This window comes from Macroventuria anomochaeta (assembly GCF_010093625.1).
Source record: "Macroventuria anomochaeta strain CBS 525.71 unplaced genomic scaffold BU25scaffold_28, whole genome shotgun sequence".
Taxonomy (NCBI): Eukaryota; Fungi; Ascomycota; class Dothideomycetes; order Pleosporales; family Didymellaceae; genus Macroventuria; species Macroventuria anomochaeta.
The window spans coordinates 419,139-440,964 of NW_022985389.1; the positions used below are offsets into that span (position 1 = coordinate 419,139).

General features: G+C 48.9%; 11 protein-coding genes across 11 annotated transcripts, besides 1 other annotated feature; 6 read left to right on the forward strand and 5 right to left on the reverse strand.

Moving 5' to 3' along the window:
• Nucleotides 1-3,040: 3,040 nt before the first annotated feature.
• On the forward strand, nt 3,041-4,340 carry BU25DRAFT_450398 (uncharacterized protein; the record flags this gene model as incomplete). The annotated part of the gene is made up of 3 exons (XM_033709695.1): nt 3,041-3,545; nt 3,619-3,771; nt 3,876-4,340. The coding sequence occupies 3 exons, from the start codon at nt 3,041-3,043 to the stop codon at nt 4,268-4,270; spliced, it is 1,053 nt and encodes a 350-aa protein (XP_033559199.1). The 3' UTR covers nt 4,271-4,340.
• A 1,582-nt stretch (nt 4,341-5,922) lies between these two features.
• On the reverse strand, nt 5,923-6,213 carry BU25DRAFT_296323 (uncharacterized protein; the record flags this gene model as incomplete). The annotated part of the gene is made up of 1 exon (XM_033701911.1): nt 5,923-6,213. A coding segment is annotated over one exon (291 nt), but the record flags the coding sequence as incomplete, so codon positions are not given.
• A 1,143-nt stretch (nt 6,214-7,356) lies between these two features.
• Nucleotides 7,357-7,698, reverse strand: BU25DRAFT_305061 (uncharacterized protein; the record flags this gene model as incomplete). The annotated part of the gene is made up of 1 exon (XM_033702050.1): nt 7,357-7,698. A coding segment is annotated over one exon (342 nt), but the record flags the coding sequence as incomplete, so codon positions are not given.
• A 999-nt stretch (nt 7,699-8,697) lies between these two features.
• BU25DRAFT_413169 (uncharacterized protein) lies at nt 8,698-9,366 on the reverse strand. The gene is made up of 2 exons (XM_033706967.1): nt 9,236-9,366; nt 8,698-9,183 (listed from the first exon to the last, which is right to left on the reverse strand). Exon 2 carries the CDS (start codon nt 9,132-9,134, stop codon nt 8,910-8,912), a length of 225 nt encoding a protein of 74 aa, XP_033559202.1. The 5' UTR covers nt 9,135-9,183; nt 9,236-9,366; the 3' UTR covers nt 8,698-8,909.
• Nucleotides 9,367-10,312: 946 nt separating this feature from the next.
• On the forward strand, nt 10,313-11,876 carry BU25DRAFT_493300 (uncharacterized protein; the record flags this gene model as incomplete). Its single annotated transcript, XM_033711705.1, has 4 exons — nt 10,313-10,399; nt 10,452-10,989; nt 11,038-11,106; nt 11,191-11,876. The coding sequence occupies 4 exons, from the start codon at nt 10,313-10,315 to the stop codon at nt 11,874-11,876; spliced, it is 1,380 nt and encodes a 459-aa protein (XP_033559203.1).
• A 1,640-nt stretch (nt 11,877-13,516) lies between these two features.
• Nucleotides 13,517-14,035, forward strand: BU25DRAFT_413172 (uncharacterized protein). The gene is made up of 3 exons (XM_033706968.1): nt 13,517-13,563; nt 13,614-13,813; nt 13,857-14,035. Exons 2-3 carry the CDS (start codon nt 13,778-13,780, stop codon nt 13,986-13,988), a joined length of 168 nt encoding a protein of 55 aa, XP_033559204.1. The 5' UTR covers nt 13,517-13,563; nt 13,614-13,777; the 3' UTR covers nt 13,989-14,035.
• A 1,251-nt stretch (nt 14,036-15,286) lies between these two features.
• Nucleotides 15,287-15,598, forward strand: BU25DRAFT_346985 (ankyrin; the record flags this gene model as incomplete). Its single annotated transcript, XM_033703129.1, has 1 exon — nt 15,287-15,598. A coding segment is annotated over one exon (312 nt), but the record flags the coding sequence as incomplete, so codon positions are not given.
• A 1,567-nt stretch (nt 15,599-17,165) lies between these two features.
• BU25DRAFT_413174 (uncharacterized protein) lies at nt 17,166-18,294 on the forward strand. Its single transcript, XM_033706969.1, has 2 exons — nt 17,166-18,142; nt 18,190-18,294. Exon 1 carries the CDS (start codon nt 17,225-17,227, stop codon nt 17,861-17,863), a length of 639 nt encoding a protein of 212 aa, XP_033559206.1. The 5' UTR covers nt 17,166-17,224; the 3' UTR covers nt 17,864-18,142; nt 18,190-18,294.
• A 338-nt stretch (nt 18,295-18,632) lies between these two features.
• Nucleotides 18,633-18,989, reverse strand: BU25DRAFT_413175 (uncharacterized protein). The gene has a single exon (XM_033706970.1). The coding sequence runs from the start codon at nt 18,892-18,894 to the stop codon at nt 18,718-18,720; it is 177 nt and encodes a 58-aa protein (XP_033559207.1). The 5' UTR covers nt 18,895-18,989; the 3' UTR covers nt 18,633-18,717.
• On the reverse strand, nt 18,863-19,315 carry BU25DRAFT_131025 (uncharacterized protein). Its single transcript, XM_033700504.1, has 2 exons — nt 18,962-19,315; nt 18,863-18,941 (listed from the first exon to the last, which is right to left on the reverse strand). The coding sequence occupies exons 1-2, from the start codon at nt 19,225-19,227 to the stop codon at nt 18,911-18,913; spliced, it is 297 nt and encodes a 98-aa protein (XP_033559208.1). The 5' UTR covers nt 19,228-19,315; the 3' UTR covers nt 18,863-18,910.
• Nucleotides 19,316-19,404: 89 nt separating this feature from the next.
• Nucleotides 19,405-19,998: a sequence feature (Protein overlapping with rRNA (BU25DRAFT_130876, KAF2625017.1) was converted to a misc_feature.).
• Nucleotides 19,999-20,302: 304 nt separating this feature from the next.
• BU25DRAFT_130796 (uncharacterized protein) lies at nt 20,303-21,595 on the forward strand. The gene has a single exon (XM_033700503.1). It carries the CDS (start codon nt 20,608-20,610, stop codon nt 21,460-21,462), a length of 855 nt encoding a protein of 284 aa, XP_033559209.1. The 5' UTR covers nt 20,303-20,607; the 3' UTR covers nt 21,463-21,595.
• Nucleotides 21,596-21,826: the final 231 nt, after the last annotated feature.

Below are 21,826 nucleotides of genomic sequence, written 5' to 3' on the forward strand. Positions count from 1 at the left end.
CATGCGGTCCTTTTGACTTTTCCGAGCCGCATTTGGAAGGAAAAGACACCGTGAATTGAAAGGACATTGCGCTGCGAGGACGACTTAGCTACAATGACGTGCGTGGGGAAATGTATTGCTTTGACACCCTCTTTTACATATCTTGCACGGTAACCACATGAAATCATTTTAAGGTGAACTTAGTATGAAGCCACGTCATCCCATTTCTGCCAGAGCCATGTACCAAATCGCGTCAAACGCGAAAATTTGCGAGGGCCATGATATGTTCGATCCGTGCTCGCTGAGCTTTCGTATCGGCGGTCTGCAATGATAATTTTCATGAACCGAAACATTCCTTCCAATGCGTTGAGTTGCTGGATATCACCCTGGTTGGTGACTGTCAAAGACGTGAAACCCCATTTTCCAAGGTTCCACACAGCTCTTGATTAGAAGGCGTCGTGCGTTCCACTCGAGTACCCTTATCAATGCGTTGTATGATTTCAATTGCCGTGGACCATGAGTCAGGACACAAGAAGAAGAGGACGTAAAGGAGGTTATGTTCGGCTTGAGATAATTCGCGAGCTTCGCTGTCCTCAGCTGCATCCTTATCAGTAAGTGGGCAAGAGCAGACTCATTCACAATTTCCTGGAAAAGCTTACAAGAAAATGCAGCGTGCTGCGCTATAACCCAGTGGAACTGATCGATGCCGCCACTCATGGTTTGAAAGAGGTGGCAAGATTTTCAACACAATAGTAAGTCAAAGTGGATAGTGTCATGTACAATGTGGGATCGGATCACTCCACTCCAGAGAGTTTGCAAGAATGTTTTTGGGTCATAGACTCGCGTTCACCGCACCTTTCATGCATGCAGGAGCAAGCCATTGGTAGCGCCTTTGCGGGGCAATGCTTCGGCCAGGCCGCCCCTTATTCCGAGCACGTTGGGCCCAACCTCTTCAAGGCAATCACCGGCATAGTCGAGCCAAAGAGCTGCTTATTCGTGCAACCTTTGACAGGCTCGGGACGATGTGCCCGGAAGAGCCATTCTTGCTCCCCGGTTAGCTGGGACACAAAGAGTTCCAGACCTTACAGTACGAAACGACTTGATGCTGAGTTCTTCAATCCATACCAAGGCTTGACTGGCAAGGATAAGCCCAGAAGCGAAGTTTGTGAAGGGGGCAAGAGGGGCTCATCGAACACATGATTTTTCAGGAGGTTTATGGCAAGCGGATATTAAGTACAGCCACTGACAGTGTCCCAGACCTGATCCGTGTAACGGATTCTTTTGGCCACATTGAGTGCAGTGCCCCTCCCGATTTAAGAGAGTTGCCTCTGGATCCCACATATCTCCGACTTACGATCCCACGATGATGGTACGTCAGGTTACAATCACGTCCAAGTTCATAATCCAACTAATTTTGTGAAGATTCTTCTGGTCCTGAAGAAAGCTCCGTTGGAAAAACAATTGATTCAACGAAATTCGACTTGAGGGAAAAGGAGTGATCACATTTCCGACAGCTTCCAAATGCAGAATTCGCGCTTACCGCGACTATCATCAGATTTTTCACTCCATATCCACCGCTGTGAGCGGCGGCTTAGCATTGCAGGTATTTACCAGAACTTTCAAGAACCTGCTCGTACTTGTAACGTGCACCGCATCTTACTGCACTGCCTTTATCGTTAAATGAAATCACAGATCTCATCGGATCCATCCGATGAGTGGTGTAAATCGTTTGAGAAGATAGGTCATTTTTAGAGTGGGTAGCAGCGCATCTCTGCGTGTCCTGATAAGTGTGTTCACGAGAATCGCACCTTCTTCCTCTTCTTTGTTATCCCGCTTTTGCCCGCTCCGCCTTTGGCCACAGATGTTCTCCTCAATAGCTTTCTTCTTTCATTTAATATCTGTCCTAAGTTTTCGAAACAATCTTCGTGATCTGCCAGCATACGTTTGATATCGCTGATTTCCTGCTCGAGTGCAGTAATTTTCTCGCTTTGCCGGGCTATATCACGTCTGAGCTCATCTACCCAGGCACTCACATCTTCTGCTTTAGAGGAAAAGTCAGCCATATCAAATTGTTGTATGCCAGAACTTACTTGGTACTTTCTGGTGTTGCTGTGCTCTGAATAGCAATGACTTAACAAGGATTTCACCTGGATCTGCATTGCCGCTTCTTGAGTCCGTGAATCCAGACAATCCCTTAATTCAGGTATTGTGTTAGCTGTCTATATTGCATTCAAATATCACGCAGTGTTCTATGTACCGAGTCCTTGTATAGATCAGGGTCTTCAACTGTTGCCTGTGAGTTATCCGTACCGTCCGACTGGGGACAAGTGGAATGAGGAGACGAGTATAGGTCCATCGTGGGGTTGACCGAGATCTTGGTTTCGCACAAAGCAAGCACTCTTTTATACTACCTGATCTCCGACCACCATCTGCGCTTCGCACGTCGGTGGTGCTGTCTATGCCAATCAACTTAGCAGTATTATTTCGATCCACTCTATCTCGTATGAAGTCGGCATTCGGTTGCTAAGATACCGTCTGACTCTGAGAGGGCCGACGAGCTCCTCCCATCGGGGCGAAGCCACGATCACGCATTATGATGCCGATGCTCCGTTTCTGCCCTGTCATTTTTCCTATCTGTTTTACCGCGCGAGTGCTTGAGACGTGGGATATAAAGAGTTCTTGTCAGTTGAGCGTTGCATCGTCATTTTTACCCGTCATGGAGCGCACACTTCTTGTTGGCTTTACGACAAGGCTGTGTCTAGGGCGCTATACCTTATTGATTAGACGAAAACGTCTAATCAATAAGGTATAGCGGCTCCTGTCAAGGTCAACGAACCAATCGCTGCGTACAGCTTTCACCCGTTCGTTCGCGTACCGCCAGGCTGTAGGCGCCGGGTTTAACGCAGGGTAATACCTCGCCTACATCTACGCCACTCGGCCCACAGCGCTGGGCATTGCCGGCTTTTAGGAGATTACAAGACGTGCGATGCTGCGCTTGCACTCTCTATTTAATAGCCCTTTGATTTTAGGCTCGAACGGGAGAAAACTGCTTGGTAGAAACATGGTACCAAACCGCACGTCCGTCAATGGAGCTCAAAGTGAGACTTACTTGAAGCAAATGAGCGAAGAGGGAGACTCGAGAAAGAGACAGCTTTCCATTGTTTGCAACGAAGGCTTGTATGCGCGCACTGTACGCTCTTTCATCACGACGAGCTGCGTCGCCAACGGAGAATCGGACAACCAGCGACAAGTCGTCCTAGGGAACGACCTTCTAGCCATAGGGTCTTATTTCGCAAAGCTCACCCATCGCTCTGCCGAAGCCATCAAGGCTCAAAAACAGTTCAGCTCTTTCCAGTTGCTCCTTTTATTGTCATACATCGCCTTTGTTCAACACAAGGGCTATTCGGACGAGGACATCGATCTTCACATACAAAGTTTCTGCGTAGTCAACCAGAACCGACGGAGGCAATTAATCCCACGAGCGCTCAAGGTGAATCAGGTCATCTGTGAGATTGTCCGCGTTTGTGGTTGGAGTATTGCCCGAGCTACAGAGGTGTTCTTTCTTTGTAAGTCTTTTCTCAATTGCTCCTGTTTGGTCTTCTAGAATTAACAACTACATGATGCACTTCCGCAGCATAGGCTGTTGGCAATCAGTACAGAAGACCTCGACCGCATTCCGCAGCAACTTCGCGACGCGAAACACGATTTCAAAACGTGTCTCACGCCGCGGTACCACATACCAGGCCTGTTACTATGCCTCGTTACTTCAGCAGGTCTTGCTAGAGAAACTTTGTATGTATTCCGATCTGTGGCTGTGACGGAGCTGATTGTCAACAGACTTCAGGAGATAGGCGAGGCCTTAGGTTATGATAGCACTTTGCTACCGTGTGTGCAAGATATCTTCCGGGTTGACGCTGCAGAGGAGCCTCAGCCTTCTATACTTCTCGATGCCAGCGCCAACTCTTCGACCAGCAGAAAACGACCTCTAGACAATAAACGGAAGACTAGATCCCACAAGCGTACACAGGTTGACACGAGAATTCCAAGCCATCAAAAGGATGCCTCAGATCCCGCACCCTTGCATGCAGAGGGGAGAGTCGGAACGGGTGACGTGCGGCAAGCTCTTGAGCAGCCAGTACCTAGCGCTTCTCACTTACTTGCCAGTACTTCTGGAAGTAAGGGGAGTGTTATAAGCAATGGACCGCAAGATATGGGCCAAGATTTAGAAGGTGAATTTCCCTCCACAATACCTGCAGGCATCATTTCGCAGCAGGAAATTGATGAAAGCTGATCCACGAAGGCGCTGTATGCCAAAATCTACGGGCGGACCCTACAGACAAGCCTGCTGGAAGGGAACTGGGCAGCAGTGACCTACGCCTATGGCCAAGGGCAGCGATATCCGGTGAGGAATTTTTACTATTCGGTGAGGCAGAAAACCAAATAATACTGGCTAAGTGGTCAATGGTTTTCCCATAATTGCCTAATTGGGTAATCATTCTAACTTTCTCCTGGCCAAGTTTCCCTGCGCATTGTTGAAGTCGTGTCTTAAGCAAAGCTCGTAGGCACTATTCGATTGGTTCTCGGGGATGAGCAGAGGTACAGGGAGTTGTCAGGGGTTATCACTTAAGGAAAGCTTGGAGTGATAGAGGTTTGACTATTGGTCGGGTTGTAATAACCGTCATAATAGTCAAGGGGTAATCGTCTAGTTAAAGACCGTGACGACTGGTTTGTGAGGGCTCGGCTCGGTCCCATCTGAGCCACACGGACCAAAAAGGTACAGTAACCCAATAGATATGGGTTCTGGGAACCAAACAGTATATAGCTGTGACAGGTTCCAATGAGTATGTTGAAGTCGTGCCTTAAGCAAAGCTTGTAGACACTATTCGATTGGTTCTCGGGGATGAGCAGAGGTACAGAAAGTTGTTAGGGTCAGTTATCACTTAAGCAAAGCTCAGAGTGATAGAGGTTTGACTATTGGTCAGGTTGTAATAGCCTTTGTAATAGTCAGGGGTTAGTCGTCTAGTCAAAGACCGTGACGGCAGGTAGCAATGAGTAATACAGAGTATACTGTCTGGCTTGAGAGCAAGTGAGGATTGAGATTCCAATAACAAAGTTGATTGACGAGGTTGAACACAATGCCATAAGGGCAGCGTGTCCACTGGCTATATACTTCCAACTGAATGTGCTCGTTGACGAGCACTCATGTGTATCATGCTTGTTGACAAGCACTCATGTGGGTCATGCTCGTTGACAAGCACACTGACAAGCAATGAGGCTTGGGTAACTTGCTTGTTGACGAGCGCACTGACGAGCGCACTGTTGAGCGCACTGACGCTTAGCTACTCAGGCCGCTCGGGTGCAAGCGTTGCCGACGCAATCTAACTGCTCGGGTTGCCTGTCTTGCAGTCCCTCGACTCCTCTCGTCTCATCTCGTAGTCCTGTTCATTCAGTGTTGTCTTGCGAGTTGCTCCTTGATTGTTACGTGATCATACTGAGTATCGTCGACACGGACTCACTGCTTGGGTCAATCGATACTGCAGTTCTTTGATCATAACAGCCACTGTCACATCAAAAACCACCCTGAACCCGATCTCCCCTATGGACAACACCTTTGGATACCAGAGGAGCTAGAGTACGCCTTGTTGATGCATGGGGAGCTGTTGGAGGTGCTAATGAGACATTGGATGAGTCAAACTCTTCATCAGAACCTAGGTCTTCAACTGCGCCAGCATCTACAACACTATTGTCATTATCTTCAATGGAACTTTCTTCATCAGATGAGATGAACTGTGTCTCCTTGGCCTTGATGACAGCCCTGAGTGCATTGATCTCAGCTTGCAACGGTACAAGGTGTGACTTCATAATGTCATGGAGCTGTTGTAGATGTGCTGAGCCAGTCAACTCCTCTTCCACAGTGACCTCCTCTGTTATTGTGGTGACTTTGCGACGCTTTCTGCATACAGGTTGTGATGGCGGAGATGCTTGTAGAGCATTATCCTGTGTTGCCTGACTGTACTCATGACGGGATGGCTCACGTGGCTCATGTTGACGATGCTTGCGAGGCTTTGCATGAGGATTTGCCTGCAATGATTGTGTCAAAGTCCTTGTAGTTGCACCTTTTGGGCGACCTTTGGATCTCACAACACGTGGCTCAAGAGGACGGAACACTTTGTCATCCATGTTGTATGCCTCTCCACGTGCACGTGGAGGCTTGAGCCACCAGTGTTGATCAATCATGGACATCTGCAATGTGTACACAGCAGTGGGGTCACCAGAAGTTGTACGAAGTTGAACAATCTTGTCATGCAGGAAGTGCTTACAGGGCAAGCCAAAGGTGCTAGTGAAGGCATTAGAGCATGCCTTACTCTCTTTGTACTCATCAGAGTTTGCTAGCACAAGTTGATCCTTCAACTTGTACAGTGCCTTGTGGGATACTTGCCGTGTCAAGTATGTCAGTTCAGGTGCAGCTGCCTTGACTGGTACAGAAGCTGCTTCAATTGCAACCTTGGCATCATGCTCATGACGGAAAGTCTGCAGCATTAGATGAATATCCTTCACCACATCCAGCAGGTTGGAGAGACTCTTGAATGCAATGCGAGTCTTGACACGGTGATGAGCAGCTTCTGCACGAGAGGAGACCCGCACACCATAGTCAGGATAGTACCTGCAACAGTACTCTGCCCACTCATCATTGTACGGAATCTGATGCTTGGTGAGGTACTCTAGCAGTGCTGGGTATGCCTTGTACTCATCCTGTATGTCAAACCAGTCACTCCAGAAGTCCTCCTCTGTCTCCATTGACACCAATTGATGCCATCGCTGCATGAAGCCGGTCCGCTCCTTCTCAATTTGGAGTTTCTTTTCATCAGTGTTGACTCGGCGTACATCCCAGGCCTTGATGGCACAGTTTTGTACATGCTTGTTGATGTGCCAAATGCAAAGCCGCTGCTGCACAGAGGGAAACATGACACGCAAAGCAGCCTTTAGTGCATCATCAAAGTCAGTGACAAAGCATCTGACTTTGATGCAGAGGTACTGGAAGAACTCTTGGTGTGCCTGCATGTGCCATGTGTAGTGTTGGGTGTCTTTGCCTCCCATAAAGCCAAAGCACACATCATAGATGGTCTCCATGGCCGTGATGCCCACAGTATGCAGAAGTGGCATATTGTACTTGTTGCACTTGTATGTTGCATCAATTTGCATAACATCAGGGTTGGCTTTGATGATGTCGTACATCTCAGGATGTGCAAAGAAGAGGTTGCGCACTCGGTTGTTCTCATCAAGGTTTACTTTGTACCAGTACTGTGTGCTGCTTCGGCCATCTCTCATGTTGTTAGGGTCATTGGCAATGTTGTTGATGTCATTTTTAGCACTGTCATACTCATCAAGCATGCAGAGGAGTGCTTCAATGGGTGTCATGCCCTGCAGCTCTTCGCGCCAGAGCCTTGCAATCTCATTCAGGATGTCTTGTTGCCTTATGGAAATGTTATCTCCAAGCAGACTGGCAAGGATATTGGTTGAAGACTGGCGCAGTTTCCATTGTTGTTGAATGCGCACAAGTGTTGCTGCATCACGCTGACGGTGCTGGAACAGAGCAACAGCCTCCATTGCACAGTCATGGTTATGATGAGGGACTTTGACAGTGAACTGCCAGACATTCTCCTCAATGACAGCATCTTGTACAAGCTTCAGCTCGCCTATCCATTCATATCTGGTCATGCCTGATCGTGTGTTCCGCACCAATGATGTGTCCTTGTACTTGCGGCCACATGCACATCGCACTCGGCACTGCTGAACGTATCTGTGTAGGTCCTTGTTTGATGGCTTATGGTGGGAGAGGGAGTGTATGCTGACAGCAAAGCCAAGATGTTGAAGATGTCGGTTCAAGGCATTCTTTGCATTGTGGTGTGTGGGAGAAAGCTCAACAGTGAAGTATGCAGGTGCAGGAGGATCGTCTCGTGGTATCCAGAGAGCATTGGGTTGCTCTGGGTTGAATTTGGATGGAAGAGAATCCAAATTCATTTTGATGAGGTTGGGGTCAACAGTCACGGCGCGGTATTTGGAAGTCATGAAAAAGTTGTTGCATAGGGAAACTGTTTGTGTTTGTCCACCAGGCAGCCGGCATGTGGACCCTGTAGACCTGTACTTGCCTAATTAGGCAAGTATACTACAAAGTATTGATTGTAGTAAGATACTGCATGCCACTGGACTTACCGGACATAAGCTATGCCTCACCAAATAGTAAAAGTTCCTCACCGGATATCGCTGCCCATGGCCAACGGGCGTCATGGGCGCACGACTGGACTTCGTGTTGCAATGGCCAATTCCGCACTCACCCGATATACTTCAAATTTACAACTGGGGGACGCTGGATGCTCTGGAAGTCATCTTGCCCCACATCGAGTCGAAGGAGACGGCGAAGAACACAATACCGGCGTTTTCCAATCACAAGCATGACTATTATCAAGTTTCACTGGAACACGCAAGGATCTCAGACTCATTTCCGACATTTCTTATCGAAAGAATACTGCAATCCAGACAATGGCAAAACGAGGAAAAACAAAGAAAAGACAATGCTGCAGCCAATCCATCTACGACCTCTACAACCACATGCCTTGTTGTCGGCCTCCAGAAGCAATCGGCAGGCACAGAAGACAGAAGTATATTCAACAGGTGTATTGTATATGCTGTGGTGGGCAGCGGCACCTAATACTAACACTGGGATGGTTTATGGAGTAAGGAGGTCATCTGTGCCACGTGTTTTGGTGCAGTGTTTTTGCTCTTTCCAACAAACACAGATACGTCATGTAAACAGACCTTGATGACGGCTGGGTGAGAGACAACAATCACAGAAGAACAACACAATATACTGATTTTACTGCTTTGCGCGGTTCCCCCCTGACTTACTGCCTTGCGCGGTTACACCTTCATTATTGCGTTTTCTGCAACAAATAGGCTCGTTGCGTATAGGTACAGTCTGCTGTCCAATAGATCGTATCACCATCTTTGACTTCCACACTGGACTCGATAGTTGTGTCTTCCTTCCCGCGCCGGAGCATGACCACACCATCCTCAACCGTCACTTGACCATCTTGTTTGACTTTATTGTATCCTAATCCTTTTCTTTTGTGTCGTTCGAATTTTCCCTCGGGCATAACTTGGAGCGTTGATAGCGTTCAGTGTATAGCAGCGGTATATGCTGTCCTTAGTAGAAACGTCAGCATCGTACAGCGCTGCCGGAAAGAAAGTTAAATACAAGAGATGTTTAGAACACTCCGCTCTTCATCGCTCGATGCGAAGGCAAAAGCTTAGCTTGAAGCGGGCAGGTAATACATACTGCGAATGTGGTCTTGAATCGCGGGTAGGTTTCTCTATGTAGCCTTGTGGCAACGGTGTAAATTTATATCGCAAATTGTATAACGTTGACGTGCTAGCGAAGGTGTGCGCACTTCGCGATGTGAATTCATGATCAAAGTGCTGTGTTATGTGGCAGACTGCTGTCATGGCCCAAGGTCACGAGAGATGCGGGGTACGTGGGGCACCGTCGACATGTGGCTGTGCTTTGTCAACCGCAAACGCATCCACTCAGATCACCCAATCCCAGTCTATACGGTAGGCGCCTAAAAGCAAAGCCGCGACAGTGCTGCTCCCACGCATGCACAAGCTAGCGGGTGAAACTAAGACCTCGTTTCTCCGCGATTGGGTCAAAAACGTTCTGGTGTGATCATGACAACTCCGACACGAAGCGACCCCAAACTGTACGCCTCAAATTTAGTTTGAACATTTCCACACCCTCGATACGAAGCGTTTGCATACATGTCTATCAAACAGCTTTGTTCTGCTGCCTCAGCCTCTTGTGGTTCTCCCCTGGATCTCTAACCGGCACTGCAGCTACTCTCAAGACAGTCAAGTCTCGGCCGCGGGGAGGCCGGAGCCTGCGTAGTCTGCAGATCCAAGACCCTCCACTTCAGCATCTGCAGACATGTAGTTTGCGAGACAATAGCGGATGTCAACCGCCCCTTCAACGCACCTGCGATGCTGGCAACACTCATGTGGGTCGCGGCTGCTGACTGACTATGTAAGGCTGGATATAAGGCGGGATATGTAACTCTTGACCATTGATCCGATTCCAAGCTATTCCAATCTCACTTTTCAACCCGATAGATTCACACCTGCGCAAACATTCCGAGGCTTCGTCCAGTGACCTAGCATCGAAGGCCTTGATTGCCCTTCGTGAGCTTTAGCACCGGCTGCTGAGGACTAGGTGCAGCGGCAATTAGCGTTAATCATAGCTGAAGCCTCACTGGCATCAAAGCGTTAGAGATTCGCCAAGATGTCTGAGGCCAGTGGTTTTGACTATCCTCCTCCACCAATCGTGCATACAGAGTTCTATTCCGATGTCTTTGGAGCTAGACTTCGCGTCTACTGCTCATCATCACGTTAGTGAATATAAGAGCTGACTTAGTGAGCAGGGACATAAGGGCAACGAAGTTGTAACCCCCACACCCATCGCAACACTGATGTTCGAAAACGGCCGTAGAGTGCCTATCTACGAACCACTATCTGGCCACGAACATCTTTTCAGCATACAATCCGTTTCCAAGGATAATAAAAAGACCTCCATTCTTAGGCGGAAGAAGCCTGCGACCGACCGAAAAGGCATTTTGAAGAGAACTCGTTCTGTTGCTCAGGGTTTGACCCTAAGCTGTAAGGCTGATGTTGACGGCAATCTCAATGCTACCGATCATACTATCCAAGACGTGCCTGGAGAGTCGCACACCTTCTACATCGGAGACATCGATGCATTCAAAGACTTCCTCACCCGCCGCTTCGATGAGCTGACCATGAGACCACTTCGCGGCATTGCAACTCACTGGATCAAGTTTCTTGCACCTCGGCAAATTGGTGAATGGGGCACGTACCATAACATGCTGCCATCTAAAGCAAGCACGCCTCCTTGGTGGCCTAGAACCGTCATCTACAAGGAGCCTTCGCATCTGAATAAGAGCGGTAAGTAGCCTGCCTCCACATATATTACTTTGACTGACACCCTGACAGAACTTTTCACGTTAGCAGTTGAGATAATGATGGTCCACCGCAAGGTAGACGTGATCAAGCGCCGCAAAGGTTTTTCCTGGATCTCAAGCCTTTGCGACGTGGCCAGTTTCATGATATGAACCACATCTTCTGATCACTTCTCTTCATCCAAAGGCCCCAAGCACAGCCAGGAAATGAAGAAGATCGCATTAAACGAGATCTTACCGAGCATATTTGATATCGCACAGTCATACAAAGACCATATCGTCCAGTACAACCTCTTTGAAGGCTCTGGCAATGCAGACCCCGGTCGAGGCAAGCATCACACCTGGAAACCCATTTCAAAGCCTGTCAGAGAACTGCGTGGAAAGAGACAACGTCGGACCGTTGCAGATCATCTGGATCTTGAAGCCTCCGGGGACAGGAGCAAGCCAGTTGATACGGTGACAAAGCTCCGTAGAGCTACACATAGGCCTCAAGCAGTTCTGTTACCTCAGCCCAGAACTACCCAAAGCCAACCCAACATCCAAACACCGGGACAGTCTATCACAGCAGAAGACAGTAATCGAAAGGCGTGGGAAATGGGCACACCTGTATGGACCTGCGAGCCATGCACGCCTGAGAGGTCTAAAGATGACTACTCCTTCGATCAATCATTGCACTGGCCCCACCTTGCGGGAGAGGTTTCAGCGATCAACTCACATGCACGGACAATATTTGATCAGGGTATTATGCATCCGCCTTGCAACATGGGCTCCCACGGTCAGCCGGTGCACCCTACTGCCTGGACTGGTTTTACTAATCAGGCCTACCACCCCATGCAGAACTACCTGTCACGGTATCCTCTCCAGATCCCCTGACAATATCCGGATCCGCTCCGTACTGTCCCTGACTATACGCACCAAATCCCCAGCGTCCTTACGTGCCTCCGAAGCGGACGTACAACCTCCGGTCACCTCCGGAGCGGGCCTGCTACCTCCAAAGCGGGAGTATCAGAATTCTGCAAGCCCCGCTCTGGGACTTGCAACCCCAATACCTATCCAACTCAGTTCCGATTATTAACCGGTAACCGAACAAACCCACACGTAAGTATATAGACTATTGCTGGTAGAGTTTCTGTTTGGTACACAACGTCTTGTACCTACTTAGATACCGTACGTAGTAATTGATTTAGACTCCTAGCGAGTCCTAAAGGGCCTACTTGTAGCATCTTCGTGACACTACCCCAACCTGGTGCCTACTTCATCCTCCATGGGTTATAGTCAGTATGCCTCTTCCATGCCTACCGAGAATGGGTTCCCGTACAAACACAACATTTTTCCTCAGACGCCATTGAGCTTGCCGATGACACCATCAGACTCCAATATGTCATTCCATGGTCTACCATCCAGTTACCCTGTCGCCGCTCCACGCTTTCAGTACTCCTGATTTCCGTCGTTCCTGCAAGCATCTTGCCTCCAGGTAAGACAGTTTGGTACAATGGCATGGAACTCTTGAATTACACTGATCTCTGGCTGCTTCGTCCTCGCATTGTCAACCACAATGGCAACATGCTGACGGATAGGAAACAACAACTCCACCTCAAGGACAGGACTGCTGAGACTTTGCGGACTCTGCCCTAAGGTATTGGAGCTTTTCAAAGCTTGTCGGTCGCAAACCATGCTGTTCCTTGTCGCTTTACCAATCGATTATATCTCGCGTGCAGTCGGACTTCAGTTACCTAGATACTGTCTGACTCTTAGAACTCCAACGAGCTCCTTGGAAATCTCCTTGGACCAACGATTGTAATGGATGAGCGCCCTGCCCTTGATATCAATACTACGTGACATCTCCAAGGTATACCAAAAGGTAAGCACAAGAATACTTAAGCAAGTATTCTTTGTGTAGTATAATATATATAGTGCCAGCCAGCTAGCTTTGCCTCTAGCTGCTGTAAGCTAGTCTGCCCCACAGCCTTGCTGTGTGCAGAGTCGTTACAACGATCGCACTTTACGACGCCAACGTTCCGTTCCTGCCCTGTTATTCACCATCGGATGATTTTTTGGACTGACCCATTGTGTGTGGGGAGACTTGGAGATATAAAGAGTAGGTCTTGTCGACCAACCATTGTCTCATCATCCCGAATCCGTCATGGAGCGTACACTTCTCATTGGCTTTACGATTAGTCATTCCTTCAGCTTGCTCATGAGCCTTTTACTCTTATACGTCGAAATCTCGAGGTGCAGATTAGAAGGAGAAACCTGCTTCGAGAAGATTTTATCCATCATCGTTGGTTTTGGTCAGGTAGCAATCACATTGGCTGCCATCACATGCATAGCGGTCACATGACCACAAAATTTCAGGTGTCTGGAGCCACTTTTCTTCAGTACCCTCCAGGCTGACGTGGCGATCAACGTATGGCGCTCCATTCATCATATATTGTCTGGGCTCACCCTTTACTTAACTTGCTCGAAACCTTCGCTATTCCGCTAGCCCAACCTGGACAACTTCATACGTATATGGAGCATGCTTGGTCACTGTAACACTGGAGTTCACATAGAGTATAAGGCAAGGCCACGGCACCCCACAGCCCAGCATCTCTTACTAACTAACAACAGGAACGAAACTTCACAGCACACTCATAAATGCACACAAACGGGCAGGCGGGAATGATCTGAGGTACATAAGGCTGTTGCTTGCGTTCGTGATCTCTAATGCGGCCGCAGCGCTTTGCCAGTTAGCCAATGGTACGATTATCTACGTTCATTTGGTCTCGAACAGGATGACTAGTGACCAACTTTATCAAAGCATGTTACTTGTATGTATCGAAGCATTTTCAGAGATATCTCTAACATGAACAGGCTTATACGTCAACTCAACTTTTGTGCCCTCTTGTCTTCTGCTTGGGCCGAGTGGCATTTCTCCGAAGGGAATCAACAAGGGCAGCTAACTCGGACAACGACGAGAGCAACATCGGGCTAAATATTCGTTGAGAACAAATTAAGGCCAACGGCTTTAATCGGTCTAAGTTCTAGATTGGTAAATAATGTATGACATGAGTTTCTATATGTATGCGCTAGATGCTACTTACATGGTGCGAGCGCCTGCATACGCCTTGTTTTATGACCCGAGCCCCCCTGCGATATAAGCACCCTTTTGCGGTTGCTTCTGTGATCCATGATTGACCAAAGAATTGCCTTGTAAGCGAAGTTGAAAGCTTGTCTGAGACACAAGTGAGCGATTTTACCAATACTCTGTTCTGAAAACGGACCTTGATGTCTTCACTTTTTTTCCAGCATATGTTGAGGTCCCTCAGCTTGAGTGTAGGCCTCGGTTATCCTGTGGAAGACATTTTGAAATACTGCCAGTGTCGATTTTTGAGATCTTTACCATCCCATAGTTCTTTTTGGTGGAAATGTCGATGACTACTTGGGCCGTCTCACTGCTGTGGAATACATGCTGTGTAGGAGAAGTGCTTCGTTCAATGTCACGTCCAATCTTTTCCACCGAATCGACATATGTTATGCAATTATTAACGTGAAGTGAACAAGTATGCAAGAATGATTGGTGATCCATCCTTTCACGGTATGTGCTCTTGTGCGTTATTTTATCTGGATCCGCGTCTACGTCACGGGAGCGTGAAGGCAAAGCAATACGTCAGATACTGAAGAAATGTCGCCTACGAACTTCTAATTTTGGCAGAAAAAGACTGCCTGCTGCGCACGAACCATCTGCCTTTTTGTGTTCATGGTCCTTCAGCTTGGCAGGCTTTCCAGGTACAAGAAGCACACCCACATCGGTAACTCGGTTCACTTGTAAACACCAGAGACATCAAAAGCACGACTACAAATTTCCTTGTATAGCGCTGTATTGTGCAAATATGGATATTCAATCTCCAAATGTTCAAGCACTGGAATTACAATCAGGCATCTCCTTGCACCAACCACAACCCGCTCAACAACCTTCACTTGGAAGCCACAAGCAGGTAGTCAAGATGCTGCTCGACAGCACGGCCGACGTCAACGCGCAGGGTGGAGACTACGGCAACGCGCTGCAGGCAGCTTCAGCTAGAGGCAACGAGCAGGTAGTCAAGATGCTGCTTGACAGCAAGGCTGACATCAACACTCAGGGTGAATACTACAGTAAAGCACTGCACACAGCTTCATACGGAGGCCACAAGCAGGTAGTCAACATGCTGCTCGACAGCAAGGCCAACATCAACACGCAGGGTGAATACTACGGTAAAGCACTGCACGCAGCTTCATACGAAGGCCACGAGCAGGTAGTCAAGATGCTGCTCAACAAGGGCGCCGACGTCAACGCGCAGGGTGGACTCTATGGTAATGCACTGCTGGCAGCTTCATACAGAGGCCACGAGCAGATAGTCAAGATGCTGCTCGACAGCAAGGCCAACATCAATGCGCAGGGTGGATACTACGGCAACACACTGCAAGCAGCTTCAGCTAGAGGCCGCGAGAAGGTAGTCAAGATGCTGCTCGACAGCAAGGCCGATGTCAATGCGCAAGGTGGAGACTACGCCAACGCATTGCAGGCAGCTTCATTTGGAGGCCACGAGAAGGTAGTCAAGATGCTGCTCAACAGCAAGGCCGACATCAACGCGCAAGGTGGAGACTACGGCAACGCACTGCACGCAGCTTCACTTCAAGGCCACAGGCAGGTAGTCAAGATGTTGCTCAACAGCAAGGCCAACGTCAACGCGCAGGGTGGAGACTTCGGCAATGCACTGCACGCAGCTTCACTTCAAGGCCACGGGCAGGTAGTCAAGATGCTGCTCGACAGCAAGGCCGACGTCAACGCGCAGGGTGGAGACTTCGGCAACGCACTGCAGGCAGCTTCATATGGAGGCCACGAGCGGGTAGTCAAGATGCTGCTTGACTGGAACGCCAACGTCAACGTGCAGAGTGGATACTACGGCAACGCACTGCAGGCAGCTTCAGCTACAGGCCACGAGCAGGTAGTCAAGATGCCGCTCGACAGCAAGGCCGACATCAATGCACAAGGTGGACTCTACAGCAATGCACTGCAGGCAGCTTCACTTGAAGGCCACAAGCAGGTAGTCAAGATGCTGCTTGACAGCAAGTCAGATTATGGTCATGGGCAGAAGAGACGTGCAAGCAATGCTTGTGAGATGGAAACTAGACTCAAGAAGTAAGATCACAGGACAGCCTGCTTGATCGAACATCTTGCTCATAAAACCAATAGATCCCGAGCCTGCGTTTTGCAGGCGCCAAACAATACCTACGAAACCCGTCAGCACATTCCTCAGCAGGCAGCTCCAACTACCATACACAGCGCAGAACCCTGGGAAGCTGAGCTGACATTTGACTCAGCTGCCTTGATCCAATCCCACGAGAAGCTTATCGCAGATCTGGAGCTGAAGGTGGAGCGACAATCGGTCGTACTCAACCATATAATGATGTCAATGGGTAAAGAGGAGATCAAGGCCATCTTCGCTCTTCGATTCTGCCAGACTCTTCGTGGAGACGCAGAAAACTGGTCACAACAGTTCAACGTGCGCCACAGTACTCAATTCGACATGCTGTGGAATCAACTTGCACTTGAGGAGGCTCCAGAGACTTTCTACTGGTGGTCATGGGGTGAGCGCATGGTGAAGATATGCCAGATCTGGCATTTCCTCAGTTTTCCAGATTGCAATCACGAGCATGACCAATCACACTCCGGTCCGCTCTGTAAGGAATGCTCTTCGCCTGATTGTAAACCAATTTGTTCAAAAGCACTGTTCCATGTCTTCATGGGAATGCTGAAGGTAATTGTCCGCCAGCAGAGGTTGAATTGACACTGACCTGTGTACAGGATCATTGCGATATATGCCACAAGAATTTCGTTGGCCCCCGAGCGCAAGAGAACAGGCAAGACTGCAAGAACAGTCACTACGACACATGGAGGGAGGTTCAGTACCCAAACAATAACTTCCAGCCTTGCAAGACTTGCGTCAAACTGGGGTGGCAGAATCAACAGCGAGCACTGCCTGTATAGTCTGTTCATCCAATACATTTTGGAAGCCATCTACGTTCTTTGATGTAACTACGCATTGCTCCTGCTCAAATAACAGAGTTGCTTCCTTGAGTTGAAGACATGACACAATCAATTAATTGCGAACTCGTGATTTACAATCATGCCCATACGCCTGATTGTGGGCATTGCTGCTTCGAAAAGTTTGGTGACACTCTTGCTTTGTCGTACATAGATGGCACGTCGTATTGCTCTGGGCAGCAATACTCACTACTACAGTCCTTTGTTGCCTTACCACAGTACTCCTGTTCTTACAATGTGTCCAGGGTCGATGGCCCCAAGCAAAGAATTTCTGATTGACAGAGAACAATCGACAATGTCTGACGGATGTCCTCTACAGAGTTCTAATTACAGAACAGTCCCGTCCAGACTCAACTTCTGCAATTCTAGTCCAGTTGGTACCTTGACGGTGGCATTGTCTATACTTTTCGTCCTTGAAAGTGAAGCCTTCAAACGTGTACTCCCACTGGCTATTCTTGCATCCTTTGTTCAGCATAACATCAACAAGCGGTGGGCAACCAGTCCAGAAGCTCGGTCCCCCAAAACATCTGAATGTAAACTGCACAGGGTCACTGCTAGGAGATTCAGAGCTATCTGGCAGGGTTTGTGTAGGAGGGTTCAGGTTCAGAAGGAATATAGGCCAAAGATTTTGAATCTGCGTAATTGGACCATCAATCCCTCGGATGTCCTGCAAGCACAAAGTTCTAATCTTTTTCTCTGGATCTCTCCAGTAACAATACTTTGTTTGTATCCCTTGCTCCCTACTAGAGAACAAGTAACAAAAGTCCTGTCCCAGAACCTCAGGCACATCTAGCCTGCTTACGGCAAGGGTGAGCTGCTCAAGCTGATACTTAGACTGATGTTCTTCCAAGCCATAGGAACTCCCCCTGTCACGGTATCCTCTCCAGATCCCCTGACAATATCCGGATCCGCTCCGTACTGCCCCTGACCGTACGCACCAAATCCCCAGCGTCCTTACGTGCCTCCGAAGCGGACGTACAACCTCCGGTCACCTCCGGAGCGGGCCTGCAACCTCCGAAGCGGGAGTATTAGAATTCTGCAAGCCCCGCTCTGGGACTTGCAACCCCGATACCTATCCAACTCAGTTCCAATTATTAACTGGTAACCGAACAAACCCACACGTAAGTATATAGACTATTGCTGGTAGAGTTCTGTTCGGTACACAACGTCTTGTACCTACTTAGATACCGTACGTAGTAATTGATTTAGACTCCTAGCGAGTCCTAAAGGGCCTACTCGTAGCATCTTCGTGACACCCCCGTAGGCTTGAGCAAAGGAGGTCATCTTCGTACTGGAGGTTGCCGTGGCGGTCAAAAGCAGCAAGCATAAGGTGAGGTCGTGATCCGTTCGTTGTGCTGCCGCTCAGGATGTCGAGATCAGTGCCAATCAAAACTATGTTTGTGTCTTATGCGCTGTTGCTCTCTAGCCAGTCTTCATTCCTGAAGACAGCATTCCACACTCTGTCGTAAGCTCTGGACTTGCATTTGAAAACAGTATGTGAGAGGGGGCCAGGTGGGGATACCAACTGCTCTCTGAGATGGAAGGATTGGTGGAAGGATGGTTCAGGCTTGTTGGAGATAAGGGTGTAGAGGAGACCAAGTGTGGGGATACCACAAGTGGTAAAAAGGATAAGTGATAAAGAAGGGATCAAGTGTGGGAATACCACAAAGGATCAGTGAGGAGTGAGTTGAGGAAGGAGTTGTTGAGGTGAATTGAAGGAGTGGATTGAGTTTTGAATTGCAAGAATGAGTTATCTAAGCAGGAGGGCAGGCTGCCTTTATAGACAGACTGCTGGCTCCTGGAATGTTCTATATACATTGGCATTTGTAATCATTTGTAATCATTTGTCAGCAACCAGAAGATTCTGTGTTGTTCTATGGGATTCCATGATGTTCCATGGGATTCTATGATGTTCCATGAGGTTCCATGAGGTTCCATGAGGTTCCATAAGGTTCCATGGGATTCCATGAGGTTCCATGAGGTTCCATGAGGTTCCATGGGATTCCATGAGGTTCCATGAGGTTCCATGAGGTTCCATGAGGTTCCATGAGGTTCCATGAGGTTCCATGAGGTGTGACTGGGTGGATTATTATTGGCTGCAAGCCATGTCAGGATGACACAGTAGCAGCACTTGAGGCCGAACATGGAAGAAGGCATGTGGTGATTTCATCCCACATCTCTTGAGATAAGTGGGGATAGGCGGGTGGTTTGCCTTTGTATGTCCGATTCATGGATGCGCTGATTATATTGAGTCAGAGACAACGAATGAGCTGGGCATGCTAGGAAGGATAGCGCACAGTCCTTTAGAGGGCATAGATACAGCCAATACTTGTATTAGGAGAGCTGCGTGCGTATCGTGACGATATATCCTTGGGTTATCCTGAGGGGCCAGCACGACAAACTGGTATAGAAAGTGGGATTTGAGAAAGGTGTGAAAGGCAGTGCTCCACGCATGTTTCTTTCGTCTCCTCTTGATGTGGCACTGGCAGCATGTGATGGTCGGACATTGGGATCGTGACCTCTATAAATAGCCAGACCAACGAATGCCGCCGTCGGATCCAACCTGTTCCGCGCCACCGGCGCGTGCAATGAGTTGCAAATTTGTGTTCTTTGTGGACTGTTTTCAGCAGCAGCAACACCGGATACGGTAGAATTAAGGATTTTTGTGGTGAGCGACCAGGAGACAGCAAGGCTTCCCGTTCGCTCAGCCCTATTTAAGCAACGTACTGGCGGATTAGTAGTTAGGTGGGTGACCACTAGCAAATACCCGCTGTTGTATGTTTTTTGCTTCCGTAGATGATACTCTTGTGCCTTCTCGTCAAGCTCGTTCGAATGCTTCAAAGGCTTTTTTTTTCCCTTTGTCACGGTTGATGATGGGCGTTGCCGCACCTTTGCATGTTTTCGAGAAGCTGGTGGCATTGTTAACATAATAATTGCAGGCTCTGTGACTCGAAGTTGTCAACGTTCTCTATGCACATGGACTCGAATGCACAACGATATCAAGCTTCGCGGCCGCTTCTCATACGTCCGGATTCTGGCTGTCGTGGCGTATTTTTGTTGTTGCTTCGTCTTCATGTCGCAGACGTCATTGGCCAGTGTGGGCGAAAAGGAGAGGAGGGGACGACCCAGCCCCAAAAAACAATGGCGCAGAGCTTTATCGACAACTTCAAAATCCATGCTGTCACGATGAGTGTTGCGCCCACTTAACGTGTGTAGTGCTGGTAGGAAACCTTCAAACGGTTAGGTCGCGTGGCTTAGCAACATTGAATGACGCATGGGCCGCCAATGACGACCGCAGCCTTGCAAAAGATCCTGCATGTCTCGACAGAACTCGTAACATGAAACTTTGACAGCTGTGGGGTCGATATCATTCCTGAACGAGTGCGGAACGTTCGGTGAACAATAGGAGCCCTTTCTTCCTGTCCTTGCTGGGAATCAACACTCACGGCTCTTTCTCGCCACGACCCTAGTACAGCTGCCAAACAGCAAAGCCAAACCGCCAGGGGAGCCCTGACGAGTGCGTGAGTACGGATCAAGATGAAGCAATCAGAAACAAAACGAAAGTGCTTATCCAGCGAACCTCTGATCGCCGGAGGCCACCAAGGCAATGCGAAATTATCCAAACCACCAAAAGTAGAGAATTTACATGAGCGGCCTCGAAACCGACTCCAAAAGCAAGGTTATGCGATTCCTTCGATGTTAACACCGTACCCTGCTCACCTTGGCTTTACAACACCCACTGCAACGCTCTACGTACTCGAGTACGAACCATACCCGTACAACACTCTCCCAAGCGAATTCCTGGGCGTTTATCTAACAGTCGACTCCGTGACAGCTGGAGCCGTCGCACATGGCGCATACACATTTTCAAGAGAAGGATTGCTAGATGGAAGTGAGTATCTGAATCCAACAGGGCGCATCAAGATTCAGTCTCAGCTGGTCCAGCAATCCGGCACAGATGCTCAAGTGTCAATCCGCAGCCACAGCCTCGATGAGAGACCAGCCAGAGAGGACGGACTCGTCAGATCGGACATACCACACCCCGACTATCGCTCCAACACACTGAGCAAGACCGCCAGACCGGACGTAGCACATCCCGGAGCCCAAAGTATGACAAGCTTGAAGATTGTCAGCAAACCGAAAGATACTGTGTATCTAGCCATTCGACGGGGACCTACTGCAGCGCATTGCTTGGGGGTGTATGCAAGGCCGAGTCTTGCATGGGGCGCATGCTTGAAGAACAAAGCAAGCTGTGCAATATCGGGCACGTTGAGCGAAGAAAGCAGGGATGTCGATGCAGATGGGATGCCACGAGCCACTGCTAGACTGCATGGGTGTGGACAGCATATGTGGTTCGTTGTCGCAAAGGAGGTGGATGCAACCGCTCGATAAGAGAAGTCAAGACTATGCCGCAGTGCATCAGGGTTCAATGACAAGAGCCATCCTTACCCACATATCGTGGCCAGGATCTGGCTACACCGTGGACCTCGAAGCCCACCGAGGTCAATCTCCGCACTCAGTCTCCGTCACCAGGAACAGAAAGCAACCGTACTGTACAGATCAGGAGAAATACCAACACCAGACTACCTAGTTGCCTACACTCCTGGCTTCGACCTACACATATCACACAATCCGCAGGCAAGTCTCAGCAAACCGCCCTTAGACGTTTGGTCCAATGGTAGGGCACCCGCGACGAGAAGCGGCGGATAATAATAGCTTGGAGACCTGCGCATGACACGGTAACGACGCCTGCAAA

Bases quoted from the DNA above. Each gene is read 5' to 3' on its own strand.
- BU25DRAFT_413169 (XM_033706967.1), bottom strand. From the start codon at position 9,134: ATGCCCGAGGGAAAATTCGAACGACACAAAAGAAAAGGATTAGGATAC.
- BU25DRAFT_413172 (XM_033706968.1), top strand. From the start codon at position 13,778: ATGACTAGTGACCAACTTTATCAAAGCATGTTACTT. The intron at 13,814-13,856 runs GTATGTATCGAA...TAACATGAACAG, and splicing joins TTTATCAAAGCATGTTACTT to GCTTATACGTCAACTCAACT.
- BU25DRAFT_413174 (XM_033706969.1), top strand. From the start codon at position 17,225: ATGGCACGTCGTATTGCTCTGGGCAGCAATACTCACTACTACAGTCCT.
- BU25DRAFT_413175 (XM_033706970.1), bottom strand. From the start codon at position 18,894: ATGCCAATGTATATAGAACATTCCAGGAGCCAGCAGTCTGTCTATAAA.
- BU25DRAFT_131025 (XM_033700504.1), bottom strand. From the start codon at position 19,227: ATGCCTTCTTCCATGTTCGGCCTCAAGTGCTGCTACTGTGTCATCCTG.
- BU25DRAFT_130796 (XM_033700503.1), top strand. From the start codon at position 20,608: ATGAAGCAATCAGAAACAAAACGAAAGTGCTTATCCAGCGAACCTCTG.